This window comes from Macaca mulatta, chromosome 10 (genome assembly GCF_049350105.2).
Source record: "Macaca mulatta isolate MMU2019108-1 chromosome 10, T2T-MMU8v2.0, whole genome shotgun sequence".
NCBI lineage: Eukaryota > Metazoa > Chordata > Mammalia > Primates > Cercopithecidae > Macaca > Macaca mulatta.
The window spans coordinates 88826291-88849949 of NC_133415.1; the positions used below are offsets into that span (position 1 = coordinate 88826291).

The 23659-nt window shown below is 43.9% G+C and overlaps 1 protein-coding gene across 5 annotated transcripts in view; it reads left to right on the top strand.

Annotated features, from left to right (window-relative positions):
* CNBD2 (cyclic nucleotide binding domain containing 2) overlaps positions 1-23659 on the top strand; it is a 78443-nt gene that overhangs the window by 35715 nt on the left and 19069 nt on the right. For all 5 annotated transcript variants that reach the window (XM_028828384.2, XM_015149100.3, XM_015149101.3 and 2 more), the window contains 3 exons: positions 1326-1464; positions 10119-10233; positions 22222-22399. In XM_028828384.2, coding sequence (XP_028684217.1) covers positions 1326-1464; positions 10119-10233; positions 22222-22399 — 432 coding nt within the window. The remainder of the gene's footprint in view (positions 1-1325; positions 1465-10118; positions 10234-22221; positions 22400-23659) is intronic.

A 23659-nucleotide genomic window follows, 5' to 3' on the forward strand; every position in this document is an offset into this window, starting at 1 on the left:
TGGTTTTTGAATACTTACGTACATGAAAGGCCACATAAGGATATACAAGTGAAATCTCATTTAATTGCTCTTCAGTTATTTGCCTTTATGTAAAAGGAGTAAATATCCAATGAAGTATCTGCACTGGCCCTGAAAATTCAGGTTGTAGGGCTGCACAGCTACAGAGAAGTGTGATGGCTGAGGGGTCTGGTTCCTGTGGCTGGGGCTGAGAGAGGTAGCTTCTTCCATTGGAAAAGGGGGGATTTAGTCCTAAAGGGAGGAGCTGTTCTTTTTTTTCCTTTTCTTTTTTTTCATACTGTGGAAAAATAGGTCTGACTCCAATCTCAGCTCTTAGGTTGTCAGTGATGTGACCCTGGGTAGGTCCTCCTGCTGTGTAAAATGGGGATAAGGATACGTTTCTCCCAAGGTCGTGGTGAGGATGGAATAGGATGGTCGTGGGAAGTGTATGGCCCAGGGCTTGGCGCATGGTCGGTACTTCTTCTATGGTGGCCCTACTTTTCTGCTGGTGTCTCCAGACCTTCACCCCTGACATGGCACTGAGCATGTTCACCTCTGGTGCCCTGACCTTAACTCAGTGCACACGTTGAGGCCTGAGTCACCTTGAGTTAACCTGATTCAACGAACTCAGTCCACCTGAGTCAGTTAAGTTCCGAGCCCTTAACTTGTTGGAGGCGAGAAACTCTGAGATGATTGTTGGCAGCCCTTGGAGCCAGCCGCATATGAAGGCGGGCAAGCCTGTGAAGGTAGTGTTCAAGGTCAGGGGAAGGGGCAGTCAGTGCAGGGTGGGTTCACCCACAGGGAGCAACAGGCAGAAAGAGGGGAGTCCAGACTTGTCCCACTCCCCAGGCCCAGAGCTGAGTATTTGAAGCCAACAGGCCAGGGGGACATGGGGGTTGGATGAGCTGCCCAAAGCAAAGGTAGGGCCAGAACCGCTGAGCTGGGGGACAGAACAGCTGTGAGCTGGAGTAGGGACTAGCTTCATGAGCCACGGTGGGGAGGGATGGCAGGGCTGGAGGAGGAGAACGTTCTTGGAAGGAGGAGCAGAAGTGAGAAAAGCACAGAGGCTGGATCACCCAGGGGCATCTGAGCAGCAGCAAAGAGGGGAGCTTGACTGGAGGGGAGGACCTTGGGAAAAGGTGGAGGGAGCCAAGGTGATAGCAGGTAGGAGAGTAACTATAGGCAAGGCCAGGTGATTGGGCAGGTACCAGTGAAATCTTCCACCCAGGCATCTTCCACAGGAGAAGAGCATGTGCCCTCTGCAGATTGCTAATGTCTGGGCACCTTGTGTGATGGGGGTGATGAATTCTAACAGGTTCTTCCCACAGGAAGATGGATCTGTTTGCATCATGGTCTGATGAGAAGCTCTGGCAGCTTGTAAACATGTCGAAGATAGAGAGGTTCTCGTATGGGCAGCTGATCTCAAAAGACTTTGGAGAGTCATCCTTCATCATGTTTATCAGCAAGGTGAAAAGTCTGGGGGTTGGGATGAGGGTGAACCTCTGAGGAGCATGCCTAAGATCATGTCCTGTGGCCTGATGGTCAGTTTGAGCCCCTTTCAGAAACCTGTGCCATTTACTTCCTTTTCAGAGTTTCCATGTCCCAGCTGTAAGAGGCCTGCCTCTCTCAGAGCGTGGCTGGAGACATTAAGATATATGGCTATTGTGTTAGAAAGAGGACCCAGGGATTCTCCGGCCTTGAGCGCCTAAGCATGCTTATTTACATATAGATGCATATTTAAATCATGCATTTGGCTGTTGAATCTTAGTGGTGCCAGATCACTTTTAAAATTATTTGTTTGTTTGTTTGTTTATTTAGAGACAGTCTTGCTGTTGTCAGCCTGGGCTGGAGTGCAATGGCGCAATCTTGGCTCACTGAAACCTCTGCCTCCTGGGTTTTACCAATTCTTCTGCCTCACCCTCCCAAAGTAGCTGAGATTACAGGTGTCCACCACCATGCCCAGCTAATTTTTGTATTTTTAGTAGAGATGGGGTTTCACTATGTTGGCCAGGTTGGTCTTGAACTCCTGACCTCAGGTGATCTGTCCACCTCGGCCTCCCAAAGTGTTGGGATTACAGGCGTGAGCCACCAGGCCCAGCCTATTTATTTATTTTTGAGACAGAGTCTTGCTCACTCTGTGGCCCAAACTGGAGTGCAGTGACGCAATCTTGACTCACTGCAACCTCTGCCTCCCGGGTTCAAGTGATTCTTCTGCCTCAACCTCGTGATTAGCTGGGACTACAGGTATGTGCCACCACGCCTGGCTAATTTTTTTTGTATTTTTAGTAGAGATGGGATTTCGTCACACTGGCCAGGCTGGTTTCAAGCTCATGGCCTCAAGTGATCCACCTGCCTCAGCCTCCCAAAGTGCTGGGATTGCAGACGTTAGCCACCAAACCCCACCTTAAATTATCTTTAAATTGTAAAAGTGATATGATCACATTAGAAAACTTTCTGGAAAAAGGGAAGAAATCATCCATAAGCCCATCATCTCAGAGTAGAGTTTCAAAAGTGGAATTTCTTGGTATCATAATTTTGTTTTACAAGGCAGACTTTATTCAAAGGGGCCGTAGCCATAGGTATAGGGACCACTGCAGTGGAGTCTTGCAGCCAGAGAGAGAGATTGGACTCAACTCTCAGCATCATAATTTTTATGGCTCCTGCAACGAATTGCATTCCAAAAGGAGAGACCCACCTTATCTAGTGTCCAGGATGTACATTTTTGTTGGTACTACCACAGCTCTGCCAGCCTTGCATGTCATTTTTTCAGAAGTTTTCTGGTTTATTAGGTTGCAATTGCTGCCATACTGAGGATTTGATATTTTTTCTGACTACTAGTGAGATTTTTCATGTTTGTTTATGATCTACATTTTATCTTTTGCAAATTGCCTTATGTCCTTTGCCACCTTCTCTGCTGGTTGATAATGAAAAGAAAATCTCCCATTTCTCAAGTGCTTACTGTATGCTAGGTTCTGTGTTTCACATGCTTCATCTCATTTTAGTCTCCATAGCCCAAAGGAGGTTGGTATTGTTATTATTCCCATTTTACAGAGGAGGAAACTGAGGCACAGTACGGTGAAGTGGTTATCCAAGGTCACACAGCTGATGAGGTGCACAGGCAGGGTTCAACCCAAGTCTCTCTGACTCCAAAGCTCTTTTCAAGAACTTGGATTTAGAATTTGGGCTGACCTTTCTGTCTGTTTCTTACAGGTTGACACCACAGGCATTTGTTGAGTTTTTGCCAAGGTCATGACACATTGGTCCAGGCTCTGGAGGGATACAAAGATGAAAAAAACTGGTTTTCTCTATAGATCTCCTCCACCAGATTCCACACATAGACAAAGAAAAGTGTCATTGCTGAGTACCAAGTGATTGGTGCAAACTCTGCAAGTTACAAGAATTCAGGAGAAGGAACTCTTTAAAGGCTGGAGGCTTTAAGAAGGGCTTCCTGGAGGAGGTGAGGTGGGAGATGAGCCCTGACATATTTAACCATTAGACAAAAGGAGGAAGCAAGATTGGTTGTGTGCTGGCACTGGCTTGCACCTGCCTGTGAGAGCTCATTGTTAAATTTTCAGGAATTTTGCTAAACCTAATAATTATTAAAAATTAGATGCTATAAACCTACAATTAAATAAGTTATATGGAAAATTAGGAGCTGGGCATGGTGGCTGATGCCCATAGTCTCAACAACTCAGGAGACTCATGCAGGAAGATCATTTGAGCCCAGGAGTTTGAATCCAGCCTGGGCAACATAGTAAGACCCTATCTCTAAGAAAAAGACAGACGAGAGAGAAGAGAGAAGGGGAGGAGAGGGGAGGGGGATGGAAAGAAGGCTCGAGCAAGCAAGAGAGAGAAGGAAAGAAGGAAAACAAGAGTAATACATACTGAAAACTCATCATTTCCTACTGATGTTACTGCATTTTTACTAGTTTTTCTCTTCAGGTTACGTCTATTGTGTCTCTATGGTAGAAATACTATGCAGTTGTGAGCATCTCTTCCCAACTCCACATTCAGTGCCCTCATGTTGGTAGCTTACAATCAGCCATGGTTGGATAATTTATATAATGGAATCAGCAAACACCCTAAGTCAGATCTTGGTTTAGGGCTTTGCTGATTGTCTTAGGAAAGTGATAAAAGCAAATGCTTATAATGCAGATTAAATTTAAAAGTGGCCTGGGTCTATAGCTGCTACACTGCGAAGAGAATGAAGTCGCCTAACAATATTTAAAAGCTATCATCTCTCCAGGTGCGGTGGCTCACATCTGTAATCCTAGCACTTTGGGAGGCTGAGGAGGGTGGATCACTTGAGGTCAGGAGTTCGAGTCTAGCCTGGCCAACATGGTGAAACCTTATGTCTACTAAAAATATAAAAATTAGCTGGACGTGGGGGCGTATGCCTAATCCCAGCTACTTAGGAGGCTGAGGCAGGAGAATTGGTTGAACCTAGGAGGCTGAGGTTGCAGTGAGCTGAGATCTCACCATTGCACTCCAGCCTGGGCAACAGAGTGAGACTCCATCTCAAAAACATAAAATAAATAAAAACAAATAAAAGCTATTATCTGGCTGGGTGCGGTGGCTCACGCCTGTAATCTCAGCACTTTGGGAGGCCAAGGCGGGTGGATCACTTGAGGCTGGGGGTTTGAGACCAGCCTGGCCAACATGGTAAAACCTTGTCTCTACTAAAAATACAAAAATTAGCCAGGCGTGGTGGTGTGCACCTGTAGTCCCAGCTACTCGGGAGGCTGAGGCAGGAGAATCGCTTGAACCTGGGAGGTGGAGGTTGCAGTGAGCTGAGATCACACCACTGCACTCCAGCCTGGGTGACAGAGTGAAACTGTGTCTCAAAAAAAAAAATTAATTAATTTTTAAAAAGCTATTATCTCATTCATCATAGAAGTTATACCATTGAACAAGTGAAATTCTGACATACATAGTGCTAAAGCTAAAAAAATTTTTCAGTTTAATAAATATAATTTATGTGAGGGTGAGAAATAGAACAGTATATCACAAGTCAGATTTAATAACATTGAATTTATTGGGAAGAAAATGGATTGGGATGCAACTTCATTTGTCCAATCATGGTTGAGTTGCAACTATAAACTGGCCATGGATACAAGAGTTCAGCCAAAACCCACAAAAGAATTCTGTGAGAGCTGATTGGCTGTATGGAATTTCCTGTGTGGTATATTTTATTATTTTCTTGTATGGTATATTTTATTGTTTATAAATTGTGTATAACACATTCTTTATAACAGTAAGGTTTATATACTTGCATATGTTTTTCAGGAAAGCTGGTTGTTAAACTTACCAGCACCACTAGGGGAGTGGTGTGTGTGTTGTTATTCTTGGCTCAGTCCCAGAGAACAGAATCAAGTCTAGTTAATATAAGTAGCAAAAGATTTATTGCCAGATGTCAATTGGCAGTTCCTTCTCCTTAATATTTGCTTCCTCTGTGCTAAAATTTTGAGGTGATCACCTCTGCCATCTCTCTCCAAATTTAGCTCTAAGCTCTTTGATACTATATAGCCAGGAAAGATGAGGGGATGTGTGGTGAGGGATAGAAATCCTTTACAATATTTTCTTTAATCAGCATAATGATTACATTCTGACTGGCAGAAAGCGGGGGGTGGTTCTTCATCTGTTTTGCCTCCATTGCTTCATCTGTTAAATGGAACCACTCACCCTGTAAAGTCTGGTAAGGATGAGATTCAGTTTAGCACATGCTTACTCAGTGAGCATTCCTCCTGAAATCTAGCAGCACTTGGGAACTAATTTCTTCTTCTTCTTCTCCTTCTCCTTCTCCTTCTCCTTCTTCTTCTTCTTCTTCTTCTTCTTCCTTCTTCTTCCTTCTTCCTTCTTCTTCCTTCTTCTTTCTTCTTCTTCTTCTTCTTCTTCTTCTTCCTCCTTCTTTCTTCTTCTTCTTCTTCTTCCTCCTCCTCCTCCCTCTCCTCCTCCTCCTCCTCCTTCTCCTCCTTCTCCTCCTCCTCCTTCTCCTCCTTCTCTTCTTCTTCTTTCTTCTTCTCTTCTTCTTTCTCCTCCTCCTCCTTCTCCTCCTCCTCCTTCTCCTCCTTCTCTTCTTCTTTCTTCTTCTCTTCTTCTTTCTCCTCCTCCTCCTCCTCCTCCTTCTCCTCCTCCTCCTTCTCCTCCTCCTCCTTCTCCTCCTTCTCCTCCTTCTCTTCTTCTTCTTTCTTCTTCTCTTCTTCTTTCTCCTCCTCCTCCTTCTGCTCCTCCTCCTCCTTCTGCTCCTCCTCCTCCTTCTGCTCCTCCTCCTCCTTCTGCTCCTCCTCCTCCTCCTCCTTCTCCTCCTCCTCCTCCTTCTCCTCCTCCTCCTTCTCCTCCTCCTCCTCCTTCTTCCTTCCTCTTCTTTCTTCCTCCTCTTCCTCCTCTTCCTCCCTCTCCTTCTCCTTCTCCTTATTCTTTCTTCTTCTTTCTTCTTCTTCTTCTTTTTTTTTTTTTTTTCTGAGACAGGGTTTCACTCTTGTGATCCAGGCTGGAGTGTAATGGCACGATCCCGCCTCACTGCAGCCTCCACCTCCTGGGTTCAAGTGATTCTCCTGTGTCAGCCTCCTGAGTAGCTGGGATTACAGGTGCCTGCCACCACGCCTGGCTACTTTTTGCATTTTTAGTAGAGACGGGGTTTCACTATGTTGGCCAGGCTGGTCTCAAACTCCTGACCTCAGGTATTCTGCCTGCCTCGGCCTCCCAAAGTGCTGGGATTACAGGCGTGAGCCACTGCACCTGGCGGGGAACTCATTTCAAAATGCAAATTCTCAGGCCCACCCAAGAGCTACTCAATCCAAAACTTTAGGAGGAAGGGCTCAGTGATCTGTGTTTTAACAGGGCTTCGAGATGATTCCAAGGCACACTGATGTAGGAGAAGCCCTGACCTAAGGGAGGAATTTTTAAATTTTGGTAAGCATACGAACATGTAGGGTGCTTCCTAAGGGAGGAATTCTCAAATTTTTGTAAGCATACAAACACATAGGGTGCTTTTTAAAAAGCAGATTGCTCTCTCACCCCAGAGACTGATTCATTAACTCTGGAATCTGCATTTGAGTAAGTGCTGTAGGGGATTCTAATGCAGAGGTGCTGAGACTTCATTCTGAAAAAAATAATGTGAAAGTCATTAAAAGACAGCAAGGTAGGGAGCTCTTGGCCAGAAGATGAGTCTGGTTTGTTCCTTACAGTGTTTTATTAAAATCTGATTTAATCATCAATGTGAAGATTTTACATAAAAATTCTGATTTCTGGCTTTTGAGAATTCAGAGGATCAGGCAACACCAAGCCATATTTTGGTACAGCACCCCCTCCCCTGCCCCCCAACCCTGGCTGGAAATGAAAAGCACCAGCCCCCTCTAAAGGACTCCTCTTTTCTCTCTCTTTTTTTCCTGCCTGGCTATCCTTTTGAGTGTTCATCTCTGGGAGAGAGACCAAGCTGTCCCGACTCCTGTAGTTTACTCATGTTGCCACTAGAGGGCGAAATCAGCTGCGGGTGGCTGGACACCCTTGGGACCTCAGAAAGCTAGAGAAGATTTCCTGATGGCATCGAAAACTTAATGCCCACTATCAATGCATTTCTAACAGTTTATCATTGGGGGACACATAGTGAAACTGTTCTCTCCATAGATGCAATTAAAGACCCACTAAATACTTAAGGAAACCGGGTTCATATTGTTTCTCTGGCACCTGCAGTTCCCCTGTATCTAAAAAACAAACAAAAAGTATGCAGTAAAGATTTCAAATCTAAACTTTACAGCTTCATAAATTTTTATATAAGTATACACATGTGTGATCATTACCCAAATCAAGATAAAAAACATTTCCACTACTCCACAAGGCTCTCTTGTGCCCCTAGACAAAATCCCCCCACAAAGCTTAGCACTGTTAGGACTTATGTCACCACAGGTTACTTTTGCATGTTTTTGAACTTCATATAAATGGAATCATACAGTGTGTATTCTTTGTGTCTGACTTCTTTTGCTCAACTGAATATTTGTTATTTTTAGTTTTATAAATTATGGTGTGCATAGAATAATATGTAACCATTAAACATGATACTATAGAACCATATTGTTTGGCATGAAAGAGGTCTTTGATATATTATTGAGTTTCTAAAAAAGTTACAAGAGTCAGTTTTACATAAATGAATTCATTGATGAAAAATTGTAGATATACATTTTATATGTTCATAGAGAAAAGTTTGAAATAATATTCACTAATATGTTACTACTAGTTATTTCTGGGTATCAGGATTAATGTAGTTTTTATCTCTATGTTTTTCTGTCTGGTTTGAATTTTTTTTTTTTTTTTTTTTTGAGACGGAGTCTCGCTCTGTCGCCCAGGCTGGAGCGCTGTGGCCGGATCTCAGCTCACTGCAAGCTCCGCCTCCCGGGTTCACGCCATTCTCCGGCCTCAGCCTCCCGAGTAGCTGGGACTACAGGCGCCTGCCACCTCGCCCCGCTAGTTTTTTTGCATTTTTTAGTAGAGACGGGGTTTCACCGTGTTAGCCAGGATGGTCTCAATCTCCTGACCTCGTGATCCACCCGTCTCGACCTCCCAAAGTGCTGGGATTACAGGCTTGAGCCACCGCGCCCGGCCCTGGTTTGAATATTTTTAAACTTTTAATTTTGGAATAATTTTAAATTCATAGAAAAATTATAAGAATAGTACAAAGAACTCCTGTAGCTGGGACTACAGCCATGCACCACCATGCCCAGCTAATTCAGCTAATTTTTTTTTTTTTTGAGACAGAGTTTCGCTCTTATTGCCCAGGCTGGAGTGCAATGGCGTGATCTTGGCTCACAGCAACCTCCGCCTCCTGGGTTCAAGCGATTCGATTCTCCTGCCTCAGCCTCCTGAGTAGCTGGGATTACAGGCATGCGCCACCATGCTTGGCTAATTTTGTATTTTGCATTTTTTTTTTTTTTTTTTGAGACGGAGTTTCACTCTTGTTGCCCAGGCTGCAGTGCAATGACGCGATCTTGGCTCACTGCAACCTCCGCCTCCTGGGTTCAAGTGATTCTCCTGCCTCAGCCTCCCGCGTAGCTGGGATTACAGGCATGCGCCACCGCACCCAGCTAATTTTGTATTTTTAGTAGAGAGGGGTTTTCTCCATGTTGGTCAGGCTGGTCTCGAACTCCCTACCTCAGGTGATCCGCCCGCCTCGGCCTCCCAAAGTGCTGGGATTACAGGCGTGATCCACCATGCCCAGCAATTTTGTAGTTTTAATAGAGACAGGGTTTCTCCGTGTTAGTCAGGCTGGTCTTGACCTCCTGACCTCAGGTGATCCGCCTGCCTTAGCCTCCCAAAGTGCTAGGATTACAGGCGTGAGCCACCGCGCCAGATTAATTTTTGTATTTTTAGTAGAGACAAAATAATTTTGTGTTTTTGCCATGTTGGCCAGGCTGGTCTTGGACTTCTGGGCTCAAGTGATATTCCCACTTCAGCCTCCCAAAGTGCTGGGATTACAGGCCGTGAGCCACTGTGCCTGGCTTTTATTTAATTCTTATGCTTCTTCAGTTACTTGAACTTCTTATGGTAAGTAAATAATATTTTCATTAAAAAGAAAGAAAGAAAAAAGGAAGGAAGGAAGGAAGGAAGGAAGGAAGGAACGAAGGAAGGAAGGAAGGAAGGAACGAAGGAACGAACGAACGAACGAACGAACGAACGAACGAACGAACTAGGCTGGGCGTGGTTGGCTCACACCTGTAATCCCAGCACTTTGCGAGGTCGAGGCAGGTGGATCCTTGAGGTCAGGAGTTCGAGACCAGCCTGGCCAACATAGTGAAACCCCATATCTACTAAAAATACAAAAATTAGCCAGGCGTGGTGGCACATGTCTATAATCCCAGTTACTCAGGAGGCTGAGGCAGGAGAATCACTTGAACTCAGGAGGCAGAGGTTGCAGTGGGCTGAGATTGCCCCATTGTATTCCAGCTTGGGTAACAAAGTAAGACTCCATCTTAAAACAAAAACAAAAACAAACAAACAAAAATCCTGAAACCACTTGCATTAAGCAAATAAAATGGGATAAGATGCAATTCAGAGAGATTGTCTTCAAAGCCTGGCCTGCCTGGAGCCTTAGGGGTTAACCCTTTTGCTGTATCTCTTGCTGTATTCAGGGCAGCTGTGAAGTCCTGCGGCTGTTGGACCTTGGTGCCTCCCCTTCCTACCACAGATGGGTCTGGCAGCACCTGGAGCTGATAGATGACAGGCCTCTGAAGACCCACCTGAGGGGTAAGCTGCCTGGCCCGCCTTACAGCAGGGGGCGCCTGGGCCCGTCCTGTTTCCAGTTCCCAGCCCGTAGAGCCTTAGAAATCTAGAGCCAGCCGGCCTGATAGCGTATCTCATCTGCACCCTTTTTCTAGCAGTGGTGGAAACCTGGTCTGCAAGGCCCTGCCCTCCTTTCCAGCCCTTTTTTTTTTTTTTTTTTTTTTTGAGCCTTTTCCCTTTTGCTTTTCAGGTTTTCCCACGTGACCATCAACTCCTTGCCTCACATATCCGCCACCTATTTTTTTACCCAGCTCTCTTCTGCTTTTTAAAATTTACTTATTCTGTCTCTGGATTTGCCTATGATGGACTTTTCATATAAATAGCATCATACATTATGTGGCTTTTTGTGTCTGACTTCCTTCACTGAGCACTGTGTTTTCAAGGTCCATTTATGTCGTAGCAGATATCATTTCTTCATTCTGTTTTATGGCTGAATAATATTCTAATGTATGCATATACCACATTTGTTTTTGGTCCACTTATCAGTTGGTGAACATTTGGATTGTTTTCACTTTTTGGCTGTTTTGAATAATGTTGCTATGAACATTTGTATACAAGTTTTTGTGTGAACATGTTTTTCAGTTCTCTTGGGTATTACCTATATGCCTAGCAGTGGAATATCTGGGTCATATGGTATCTTAGTCAATTTTCTATTTCTATAGCTGAATATCTGAGACTGGGTAACTATTATAAAGAAAAGAAATGTATTTCTTATAGTGCTGGAGGCTAGGGAGTCTGAGGTCGAGGGGCTGCATCTGGTGAAGGACTTCTTGCTGGTGGGGACTCTTCAGAGACCCGGGGCAGCAAAGGGCATCACATGGAGAGGGAGCGCTTCTGTCTTTGAGATCTCAGACTACACATCCTTCCTTGAAGAAGTCTTCCTGATTTCTCATGCTGGACCAGATCTTCCATCCTCTGCTATATCCCATTCAAGTAACCTTCAAATACCATTCAAGTACCCTTCAAGTACCATTCAAGTACTCTTCCATGTTATATAACCCCACTGAAATCGTACAACTGAGTCTGAAATGCTTATTAAACATGTTTCCCTTGCTAGAATATAAGGTCTATGAGGGCTTTGTGTTCCCAGGACCTCGTATCATTCCTGGCATCTAGTAGGTACTCAGAAGCAAATTATAGGGTGAATGGATGAACATATTTCGGCTGCTGTGTGTGGTGTGGATACATCCCAGGCTGTGAATGTGTGTGCACTCTCCACAGCCTTATCCAAATTCATGTATCTAGTAACTAGTATGAATAACAGTGATCATTTATTGAATTCTAATTGTATGTATATTGTATTGGGCTTGACTGTTTATACATATTACATAACTCTCATAATAGCTCTCTTTCTGTTTTTTTTGTTTTTGTTTTTGTTTTTTTTTTGGAAACAGAGTCTCACTCTGTTGCCCAGGCTAGAGTGCAGTGGTGCAGTCTCAGCTCACTGCAACCTCTCCTCCCAGGTTCAGGCAATTCTCCTGCCTCAGCTTCCTGAGCAGCTGGGATTACAGGCACACACCACCATGCCCAGCCAATTTTTGTATTTTTAGTACAGATGGAGTTTCACTATGTTGGCCAGGCTGGTCTCGAACTCCTGACCTTAAGTGATCTGACTGCCTCGGCCTCCCAAAGTGTTGGGATTACAGGCATGAGCCACCACACCTGGCCTAATAACTCTTTAAGAAGGTATGATTGTACCATTTGACACATGAGGAAACTGGCTCATAGGGCAAATAAGTAGCAATGTAGGACTCTAGAGTTGGGATTCTAACCCAGGCACAAGTGTTTCCAGAGCCCAGACTTTCTTGCCCTGATGAACATCTCCAGCCTTCTTCATTCTCCATTTCCTGTTGTTGGACATAGACATTGTCAAGTAGCAGCCTCTAGAACTGGCCAGGGTGATAACGAGGCTTCCTGATTCTAGGGTAGTATTGTTTCCATTCACAGCTCTGTGATGGCATTTTTATTTTTTTCCCCTTCCATCCTCTGCAGATCTTTTTGTGTCACCCACTTGGGTCAAGAACCCCAGCCCTCAACAGATAAGACACCTGGCTCAGGTGTCTTATCTCTTACCTCATGCTCAGTACTCGCATGCTTCTCCCCACATCCCTTGAGATTGTAATCTATGTATCCTGGGCCCTCCTCCCCAAGGTCTGCCTTATAGATACAGCCAGTCCTCCTGAGATTAGAACTGAGGCCAACACAGGGAGGCAGAGGAGAAGGGTGGAAAAAGGAGAGGTTGGAGCTGAACAGAGCTCAGTTTGAGTCCCACTTATTAGCTGGGTGACTTTGATGAGTACTCAAAGTCTCTGGGCGTGGTTTCTTCATATCAACCTTGGGTAGTGTCATGGTTGGGAGCATAGGCTCAGAGTCCACTGCTTGTGCTTGAATACAGGGTCCTTCTCTTATTAGTGATGTGATACTGGGCAAGTGACTCTATGTCCACGTGCATCAGTGCCCTCAGAGTCTGTAAAATGTAAATAATGGTCCCTACCTCATAGGATTGTAATGACATTGAGCAAATTAATATATAAAAACTCTTAGAACACTACCTGGCTGCATAGGCAGATGGCAGATGTTTGTTATCATTACCACACAGGCTACTGGGAAGGCCGAGTGAGATGATGTATGCATGAGGCCTTGTAAGTACTCAGTAAATGTTTCTTCTCACGTCAATTCTTGTTTGTCACTTTTCCACTGTCAATCCATCAGAGAAAAAGCTGCATCCCACAAATTTTGATATGTTGTATTTTCAATGTTATTCAGTTCAAAATACCTTTAAATTTCTCTTTTGATTTCTTCTTTGACCCATGGACTATTTAGAAGAGTGTTTAGTTTCCAAACATTTGGGGGATTATCCAGCTATCTTTCTGTTATTGATTTCTTTTTTCTTTTTCTTTTCTTTTTTTTGAGAGGGAGTCTTGCTCTGTCACCCAGGCTGGAGTGCGGTGGTGCAATCTTGGCTCACTTCATGCTCCACCCCCCGGGTTCAAGCAATTCTCCTGTCTCAGCCTCCCGAGTACCTGGGATTACAGGCACGTGCCACCAAACCCGGCTAATTTTTGTATTTTTAGTAGAGACAGGGTTTCAGCATGTTGGCCAGGCTGGGCTTGAACTCCTGACCTCTGGTGATCTGCCTGCCTCGGCCTCCCAAAGTGCTGGGATTATAGGCAAGAGCCACCGTGCCTGGCCTCTGTTATTGAATTCTAAGATAACATACTTTATATGATTTGAATCCTCCGAAATGTGTTAAAACTTGTTTTATGGTTCAGAATATAGTCTGTCTTGAATATAGTCTTGGTAAATGTTTCATTTGCATTTGAAAAAAACTTGCTGTTTCTGGGTGCAGTGTTCTATGAATGTTAAGTAGGTGAAGTTGGTTGATAGTATTGGTCAAGTCATCTGTATGCTTATAACTTTCTGTCTACTTGCTCTATTAATTGTTAATAGAGGCCGGCACGGTGGCTCACGCCTATAATCCCAGCACTTTGGGAGGCTGAGGCGGGCAGATCACCTGAGGTCAGGAGTTCAAGACCAGCCTGGCCAACATATAGTGAAACCCCGTCTCTACTAAAATAATACAAAAATTAGCTGGGCATGGTGGCGCATGCCTGTAGTCCCAGCTACTTGGGAAGCTGAGGCAGGAGAATTGCTTGAACCCGGGAGGCAGAAGTTGCAGTAAGTCAAGATCATGCCACTGCACTCCAGTCTGAGTGACAGAGCAAGACTCGGTCTCACACACACACACACACAAAATTCTTAATAGAGTTGTTAAAATCTCCAGCCATAATTATAGATACATTTTTCTCCTTGTCTTTCTGTCTGTTTTGCCTCATATATTTTGAAGCTCTTTTATTATATGCATAGATGTTTGGGATTGAACTCTTAATCATTATGAAATGAATTTATTTGTCCCTGGTAATATTCTTTGCTCTAAAACCTACTTTTTCTGATATAAATTCAGCCACTTCTTTTGATTTAATGTAGCTTCCTTTTGGTTAGTATTAGTTTGGTATATCTTTTTCCATCCTTTTGTGTTTAACCTATTTTTGTCTTTATATGTAAAAGTGAATTTCTTAAAGGCAGCATATAGTTGGGTCTTGCTTAAAAAAATCCTATCTGACAATCTGCCTTTTTATTGAGATGTCTAAATCATTGACATTTAATGTTAATATTGATTATGTTTGGATTTAACTCTACCATCTTGCTATTTTTTTTTCTATTTGTCACACCTATTCCCTTTTTATTCTGTTTTTCCTTGCCTTTTGGATTATGTATTTTGTATAATTCAATCTTATTTTCTTTGTTGGCTTATTAGCTGTTTGTGGTATTATTTTCATGGTTGCTTTATGATCGTTGTATATACTTTTAACTTATCACAGTCTACCTTTAAGTGATATTATACCACTTCATGTATAGAATCAGAACCTTACAACAATATATTTCCATTTTCTCCTCCTAGATATTATGCTATTGTGATATATTCTACTTTCTTGTATATTAAAAACCTTGGTTATTACTTTTGCTTTAAACAAGTATCTTTTTTTTTTGAGATGGAGTTTTGCTCCTGTTGCCCAGGCTGGAGTGTAATGGCACGATCTCGGCTCACTGCAACCTCCACCTCCTGGGTTCAAGTGATTCTCCTGCCTCAGCCTCCCTAGTAGCTGGGATTACAGGTGCCTGCCACCATGCCCAGCTAATTTTTTGTATTTTTAGTAGAGACAGGGTTTCACTATGTACGTTGGCCAGGCTGGTCTTGAACTCCTGACCTCAGGCGATCCACCCGCCTCAGCCTCCCTAAGTGCTGGGATTACAGGCGTCAGCCACTGCACCCAGCTTAAACAAGTATCTTTTAAGTATATTTTAAAAATAATAAGAAAAGACTCTTATATTAACCTACATAGTTACTATTTCTGATGTTCTTTGTTCCTTTGTATAGATCCAGATTTCTACCTCATACCATTTCCTTCTGCCTGAAGTACTTCCTTTAACATTTCTTGTATTTCACGTCTGTTAATGATGAATTATTTCAGCTTTTCTATGTCTGAAAGCTATTTTATCTTCATTTTTGAAAGAAATTTTTGCTGGATATAAAATTCTAGGTTGACAGGTTTTTTTCTTTCACTAGTTTAAAGATGTTGCATTAAAGCCTGTTTTTTGGCTTACATTGTTGTCAACAAGTCCGTTCACATTTTTATTTATTTGAGACATTTTCTGGCTTGCATTGTTTTCAACAAGAAGTCTGTTAACATTTTTATTTATTTATTTATTTATTTACTGAGACAGAGTCTCACTCTGTTACACAGGCTGGAGTGCAATAGTGTGATCCTGGCTCACTGCAACCTCTACCTCCCCGGTTCAAGCGATTATCCTGCCTCAGCCTCCTGAATAGCTGGACTAGAGGCATGCGCTACCATACTTGGCTAATTTTTGTATTTGTTGTTGTTTGTTTCTGAGATGGAGTCTTGCTCTTGTCGCCCAGGCTGGAGTGCAATGGCACGACCTCGGCTAGCTGCAACCTCCGCCTCCCAGGTTCAAGTAATTCTTGTGCCTCGGCCTCACGAGTAGCTGGGATTATAGGTGCCCGCCACCACACCTAGCTAATTTTTGTATTTTTAGTAGAGATGGGGTTTCACCATGTTGGCCAGGCTGGTCTCAAACTCCTGACCTCAAGTTGATCCACCTGTCTTGGCTTCCCAAAGTGCTGGGATTACAGGCATGAGCCACCGCACCTGGCCAACATTTTTATTTTTGTATGACCTCTTTGTATAACCTTGTATATTTTCTGTACACAGGGTACCTTTTTGCTTTGGCTGATTTTGAATTTTTTTTTATCAATAGTTTTAAGCAATTTGATTATGTTGTGCCTTGGTATAATTTTTGTCATGTTTCTGTGCTTGAGGTTCATTTAGTTTCTTGGATTCCTGGGTTTGTATTTTTTAAATCAGATTTGGAATATTATGACCATTATTTTTTCAAAAAAGTTATTTGTCTTTCCCTCTCCTCCACTTTGAGAACTCCAATTACATGTATATTGCATTGCTACATGTGTATTGGATTGCTGTGTTTCACAGCTCACTGATGTTCTGTTCATTTTTTTTTAATTCTTTTTTTTTCTTTGTGGCATTTTGGATAGTTTCTATTGCTATGTCTTCAAGTTTTCTAATCCTCCTTCTGCATTGTCTAATCTGCTGTTAATCCCACCTAGTGTACTTTTCATTTTAGACATTTTAGTTTTTATATCTCAAAGTTTGATTTGGGTCTTTTTATAATTTCCACAACTCTACTTAATATACACAATATTTTTTCCTTGGAATATAATTATAATAGCTGTTCCAATGCCCTTATGTACTAATTCTATCATATGTGTCACTTCTGAGTCAGTTTCAATTCATTTTTTTCCTCTTCATATGGTTTATATTTTCCTATTTCTTTGTAGCCTTCATGATTTTTTAATAAGATGCTAGAAAATGTGAATTTTGGGTACTGCATATTTGTTATTCCTGTAAATATTTCTGAACTTTGAGATGTAGTCACTTGGAAGTATTTTGATCTTTTCAAGACTAGCTTTTAAATTTGTTATGCGGGGTCAGAACAGTGTTTAATCTAGAGCTAATTTTCTCCCATTCATGAAGTAAAACCATTTTGTGTATTTCAGAATACCCCATGACTTGAGAGGTTTTCTATTCTAGTTATTGGGAACAGGACTATTTCTGGTCCTGTTTGAGCTCTGATGATTTATCCCTCTAATCATTTGGGGTGATTCTTTTTTTTTTTTTTTTTTTTTTTTGAGACGGAGTCTTGCTCTTTCGCGCAGGCTGGAGTGCAGTGGCCGGATCTCAGCTCACTGCAAGCTCCGCCTCCCGGGTTGACGCCATTCTCCCGCCTCAGCCTCCGAGTAGCTGGGATTACAGGCGCCCGCCACCACGCCCAGCTAGTTTTTTGTATTTTTTAGTAGAGACGGGGTTTCACCGTGTTAGCCAGGATGGTCTCGATCTCCTGACCTCATGATCCGCCCGTCTCGGCCTCCCAAAGTGCTGGGATTACAGGCTTGAACCACCGCGCCCGGCCCATTTGGGGTGATTCTTTCCCCAGCCTCGAGTAGTACACTATGTAATAAATTGCCCCAAAACTTAGCAACTTAAAATAACAGACATTTACTTCTCCCAATTTCTGTGAGTCAGAAATTTGGGCATAGCTTAGTTTGGTGCTTCTGACTCAAGATCTCTTATGACCCAGCTACTTGGGAGGCTGAGGCAGGAGGATCATTTGAGTCCAGGAATTCAAGACCAGCTTGGAAAACATAGCAGGACTCCATCTAAAAAAAAAAAAAAAAAAAAAGCCAGGTGTGGTGGCTCACACCTGTAATCCCAGCACTTTGGGAGGCCGAGGTGGGTGGATCACAAGGTCAGGAGATCAAGACCATCCTGGCTAACACGGTGAAACCCCAGCTCTACTAAAAATACAAAACAATTAGCTGGGCCTGGTGGCGGGTGCCTGTAGTCCCAGCTACTCAGGAGGCTGAAAGCAGGAGAATGATGTGAACCCAGGAGGCGGAGCTTGCAGTGAGTGGAGATTGTGCCACTGCACTTCAGCCTGGGCGACAGAGTGAGACTCCATCTCAAGAAAAGAAAAAAAAAAACACATCTCTTGAGGTTGCCATTGTCAGCCAGGGTTGTGGTTTCATCTGAAGGCTCCTCTGGGAGGGACCAACTTCCAAGCTAACTCACATGGCTATTGGCCAAGTGTCTGGCTTCATGGGTGTCTCTACAGGGCTGTTTCATGACATGGTAGCTTGCTTCTCCAAGAATGAGAGAAAGCAACAGAGAATATGCCCAAGATGGAAGCCACCGTCTTTTTATAACCTAATCTCAGATATAAAATCTCATCACTTCTGCTGTATCCTGTTATAAGTGAGACCAACCTACACTTAATGGGAGCGTATTACACAAGTGTGTGACTGGTAGGAGGTGGGGGTCACTGGCGGCCATCTCAGAGGCTGCCTACCACTGGTAGTTTCCCATTACACACTCAGCTGGACTTCAAGGGAAACGCTCTGCAGATCTTTGGAGTTCTGTCTTTATGCAGCTCTCTTCTCTCTGGTTCCCTGCTCTGTGGACTGTAGCTGCCTTGTCCTCCCTATGTCTTCTGTCTCATCAATTCAAGGAGATTGCTCGGCTCCATCTGAATTCCCCCTCCCTGCCCCATGGCCCAGAAAATCTTTAGGCAGCAAGCTGAGGCAGTAGTAGGGCTCACCTCATTTGTTTTCTGTCTTGTGTGGATGATTGTCCTTTATTGCCTGATGTTCAATATCTTTTTTTTTTTTTTTTTTTTTGAGACAGGGTCTCACTCTGTCACCTAGGCTGGAGTGCAGTGACCCAATCATAGCTAATTGCAGCCCTGACCTCCTGGGCTCAGGCAGTCCTCCTGCCTCTCCTGAGTAGCTGGGACTATAGGTGTGAGCCACCACGCCCACCTAATTTTTCATTTTTTTTGTAGAGATAGAGTCTCACTGTGTTGCTTAGGCTGGTGTTGAACTCCTGGCCTCAAGGGATCCGCCTACGTCAGCCTCCCAAAGTGCTGAGATTACAGGTGTGAGCCACCACACCCATCTTTCAATGTCTTTAAAACAATTTTTTTCATAAATGTTGTCCAATATTTTCAAGTAGAAGAGAAAATTTAGTCCCTGTTATTCCATCTTGGCTGGAAGCAAAAGCAGAAGTCTAGATCTGTGTTTTTAATAGTTGAGTTTTATTGTATTATATGCATATATCATAATTTAATTACCTTTTACAGATATTTTGAATTCTTTTTCAAATGTTTACCCTACTGTGGCAAATTTCCTGGTGTGCTTATCTTTGTATCTGTGTGCAAGGAAATGTATTAGACAAATTCTGAGAATTACTGGATCAAATAGATCAGCAGTCCCCAACCTTTTTGGCACCAGAGACTGGTTTCGTGGAAGACAATTTTTTCACAGATGGGGGCAGGTGGTGACGGTTTTGGGATGAAACTGTTCCACCTCTGATCATCAGGCGTTAGATGGAGCACACAACCTAGATCCCTCTCATGCACAGTTCTCAATAGGGTTTGTGCTCCTGTGAGACTCTAATGCCGCCACTGATCTGACAGGAGGCGGAGCTCAGGTGGTAATGCTCATGCTCCGCCACTCATCTCCTGCTGTGCAGCCTCATTCCTAACAGGCCATGGACCTGTACCAGTCCATGATAGATATTGTCGAAGTGCCTTTCTGAAAGATCATTCTCAGGGCTTTTTATATGTATTTTGTTAAGCCAGATCTACTCCTTGTGGAATTTGGATTTATTCCCATTAACATTAATTTGAGGGGCCAGGCACGGTGGCTCACGCCTGTAATCCCAGCACTTTGGGAGGCCAAGGTAGACGGATCACAAGGTCAGGAGGCTGAGATCATCCTGGCTAACACCATGAAACCCTGTCTTTACTAAAAATACAAAAAAATTAGCCAGGCGTGGTGGCGGGTGCCTGTAGAATGCTGTGAACCTGGGAGGTGGAGCTTGCAGTGAGCCGAGATCAAGCCACTGCACTCCAGCCTGGGCAACAGAGCAAGACCCCGTCTCAAAAACAAAAAAACAAAAACAAAACAAAACAAACAAACAAAAAACATTAATTTGAAGAGTTGATTCTCATACTGGAGATTTTTTTTTTTTTTTGAGATACAGCCTTGCCCTGTCACCCAGGCTGGAGTGCGATGGCACGATCTTGGCTCACTGCAACCTCTGCCTCCTGGGTTCAAGCAATTCTCTTGCCTCAGCCTCTCAAGTAGCTGGGATTACAGGCATGCACCACCATGCCCAGCTAATTTTTTGTATCTTTAATAGAGATGGGATTTCACCATGTTGGCCAGGCTGGTCTCAAACTCCTGACCTTGTGATCTGCCCACCTCGGCCTCCCGAAGTGTTGCAATTATAGGCATGTGCCACCACACCCGGCTGACGACCTCTTTTTTAATCAATGTTTTTTTTTTTTTTTTTTTTTTTTTTTTTAAGATGGAGTCTTGCTCTGTCGCCCAGGCTGGAGTGCAGTGGCCGGATCTTAGCTCACTGCAAGCTCCGCCTCCCGGGTTTACACCATTCTCCTGCCTCAGCCTCCCGAGTAGCTGGGACTACAGGCACCTGCCACCTCGCCCGGCTAGTTTTTTGTATTTTTTAGTAGAGACGGGGTTTCACCATGTTAGCCAGGATGGTCTCGATCTCCTGACCTTGTGATCTGCCCATCTCGGCCTCCCAAAGTGCTGGATTACAGGCTTGAGCCGCTGCACCCGGCCATTAATCAAGGTTATTGATGTATAATTTTTATATAATAGAGTACACATATTTTACGTGTATAGTTAAATGACAAATTAGAAAAAAAAATTCTTTTTGAGACAAGGTTTCACTTTGTCACCCAGTCTGGAGTTCTGTGGCATGAACACGGCTCAATACAACCTTGACCTCCCAGGCTCAAGTAATCCTCCCACCTCAGCCTCCTGAGTAGCTGGGACTTCAGGCATGTGCCACCACACCCTGCTAATTTTTGTATGTTTTGTAGAGACGGGGCTTTGCCATGTTGCCCAGACTGGTCTCAAACTCCTGAGCTCAAGCGATCCTCCTGCCTTGGCCTTCCAAAGCATGGGATTACAGTGGCGTGAGCCACTGCACCCAGCCATAGTTCCATGACAAATTTATACCTCTACAGGCAAGTTATAGAACATTTCCATCACCCTAAAAAGTTCCCTTGTGCCCCCTCCCAGTCAGTCTCTACCCCTCACCCCTGCCCTAGGCAACCACTGATTTGTTTTCTGTCATTATGGGTTAGATTTGTCTTCCTATGGTTTCATATAAATGAGATCATACAGTATGGACTCTTGTATCTGGCTTCTTTTACTTAGCATGCTGAGTAGTTTACTCCTTTTTATTTCTGAATTATATTTCCTTTGAGTTTTATTTTATTTTATTTTAAGAGATGAGGTCTTTCTATGTTGTCCAGGCTGAACTTGAGCTCCTAGGCTCAAGCAATCCTCCTACCTCAGCCTCCTGAGCAGCTAGAACTCAGGTGTGCACCGCTGCAACTGGCTCTTGGTGATCTTTCAAAATAACTCTCATGGAGGGCCTATTATATGCTGGCACTGTGTTAGGCATATCACATTCTTTATCTGTAATTCTTTTTTTTGAGGCAAAGTCTTACTGTTGCCCAGATTGGAACACAGTGTCGTGAACACAGCTTACTACAGCCTCAACTTCCTGGGCTCACGCAATCCTTCCATCTCAGTGTCCCCAGTAGCTAGGGCTACAGGTGTGCACCAGCATGCCTGGCTAATTCTTTAATTTTTTGTAGGGATGAAGTCTTGCCATGTTGCCTAGGCTGCTCTTGAACTCCTGGGCTCAAGTGACCATCTACTTCAGCCTCCCAAAGTGCTGGGATTACAAACGTGAACTACCATGCCCAGCCTGTAATTCTTATAATAGTTCTATGAGGGCTATAATGATTACATGACTTGTCTGAGGTTCCATGACCAGTCATCCATTTATCTTTTATTGCTGACCCTGCCCCAATTTGAAAGCCCAGTTTGAATGCCAGGATAAATATGGTCTGTTAATGGAATGATAGGAGCTTTGAATCCAAGAGACCTGAGTTCAAATCCAAGCTTTAACCTTTTTCTGGGTGACGAGCTCTCTGCTGTTCATCTTATCTCTTAAAGTACGTTAATCACCCTTCTCCAGTTGTAATGGATGTAAAGGCTCTAGCGCAGGGCCTGCCACCCAGGGACATTGCATGGAGGCCACAGTGTTTTATCTTTCTTTTTTTAAAAAAAAATTTCCCCATGTGCTAGACCATCCAGGCAGGTTCCTGTGATAAGCTTCAACTACTACCACCATAACCGTCATTATTGCAAAGATCCATAAGTATCTTTTCCTGTGCTTTCTCTAACAGAATACTCTCCTATGGAAAGATTTAAGGAATTCCAGATCAAGTCATATCCTCTACAAGACTTTAGCTCCTTGAAACTTCTGCATCTCAAAAAAGCCTGGGGGTTACAGGGGACGAGCTTCAGCAGGAAGATCGGAACCTCAGGAGACACTCTCCCCAAGATGCTGGGCCCGAAGATCCAGTAAGCTCAGCCCTTGGCAGATAGACGGGTCCAGACTGTGGTTGCAAAGAGAGATAGTACTTATATGGCAGAATGTTGGGGATGCTGGAGAGGGGGCAAAGGTGGAGGACACAGGTCAATCCCAAAGGGTTGTGCATGAGGCAGCCTAGAGATGTCCTGGGTCTGAGAGCCAGGACCTGCATTCTCCACCTGTAACTCACAAGGCTACTTCAAGCATTCAGCCACGTCTTTTCTCAGGGCCTCAGTACCCCATTTAAGGAAGAAGGGACTGGACAGATCTTCCGGCTCTGACATTCTGTCGGTCTGTGTGTTTCTGGGCTGTTTTGATTCTGAGCTGCTTCAGAAAATTCTGTCCATCTAAGGAAGGCAGTTATAGCACAGTAGATAAGAGCCTGTGTTTGGAATTAATCCTGGCTTGGCCACTTATTTTAGCTCTGTGTCCCCAGGCAAGGGACTTGACCTCTCTAGGCTGTATTTCTTGGTAGATAATAGCATCTAAGTCTTGGGGTTGTTGCAAGCCAGCAGTTAAATGAGATACTGATAATTATAGTTAACACTTACAGAATACTATTTGTAGCTGGGCATAGTGGCACATACCTGTAATCCTAGCTACTCAGGAGGCTGACACAGGAGGATCGCTTGAGCCTAGGAAGTTGAGGCTGCAGTGAGCTGTGATCATGTCACTGTACCCCAGCCTGGGCAACACAGCAAGACCCTGTCTCTTTAAAAAAAAAAAAAAAAAGGAAAGAAAACAGGCTGGGCATGGTGGCTCATGCCTGTAATCCCAGCACTTTGGGAGGCTGAGGCGGGCGGATCACCTGAGGTCAGGGGTTCGCAACCAGCCTGGCCAACATGGTAAAACCCTATCTCCACTAAAAATACAAAAATTAGCTGGGTGTGATGGCAGGCGCCTGTAGTTCCAGCTACTTGGGAGGCTGAGGCACAAGAATCACTTGAACCCAGGAGGCAGAGGTTGCAATGAGCTGCGATCATGCCACTGCACTCCAGCCTGGGCAACAGAGCCAGACTTCATCTCAAAACAAAACAAAACCCCTTTTCGGTGCCTAGTACTGAATTATCTAATTTAATCTCCATAACAACTCTACGAGTACTATTATAATCATTCCCATTTTTCAGGTGAGAAAACCAAGGTACGGAGAGAGGTTAAGTTGCTTGTTCCAGTTTGCACAGGTGGAAAGTGGCAGAGCCAGGACTCAAACCTGAGCAGCTCAGTGTTGTTATCAGTGCGATTGTCACAAC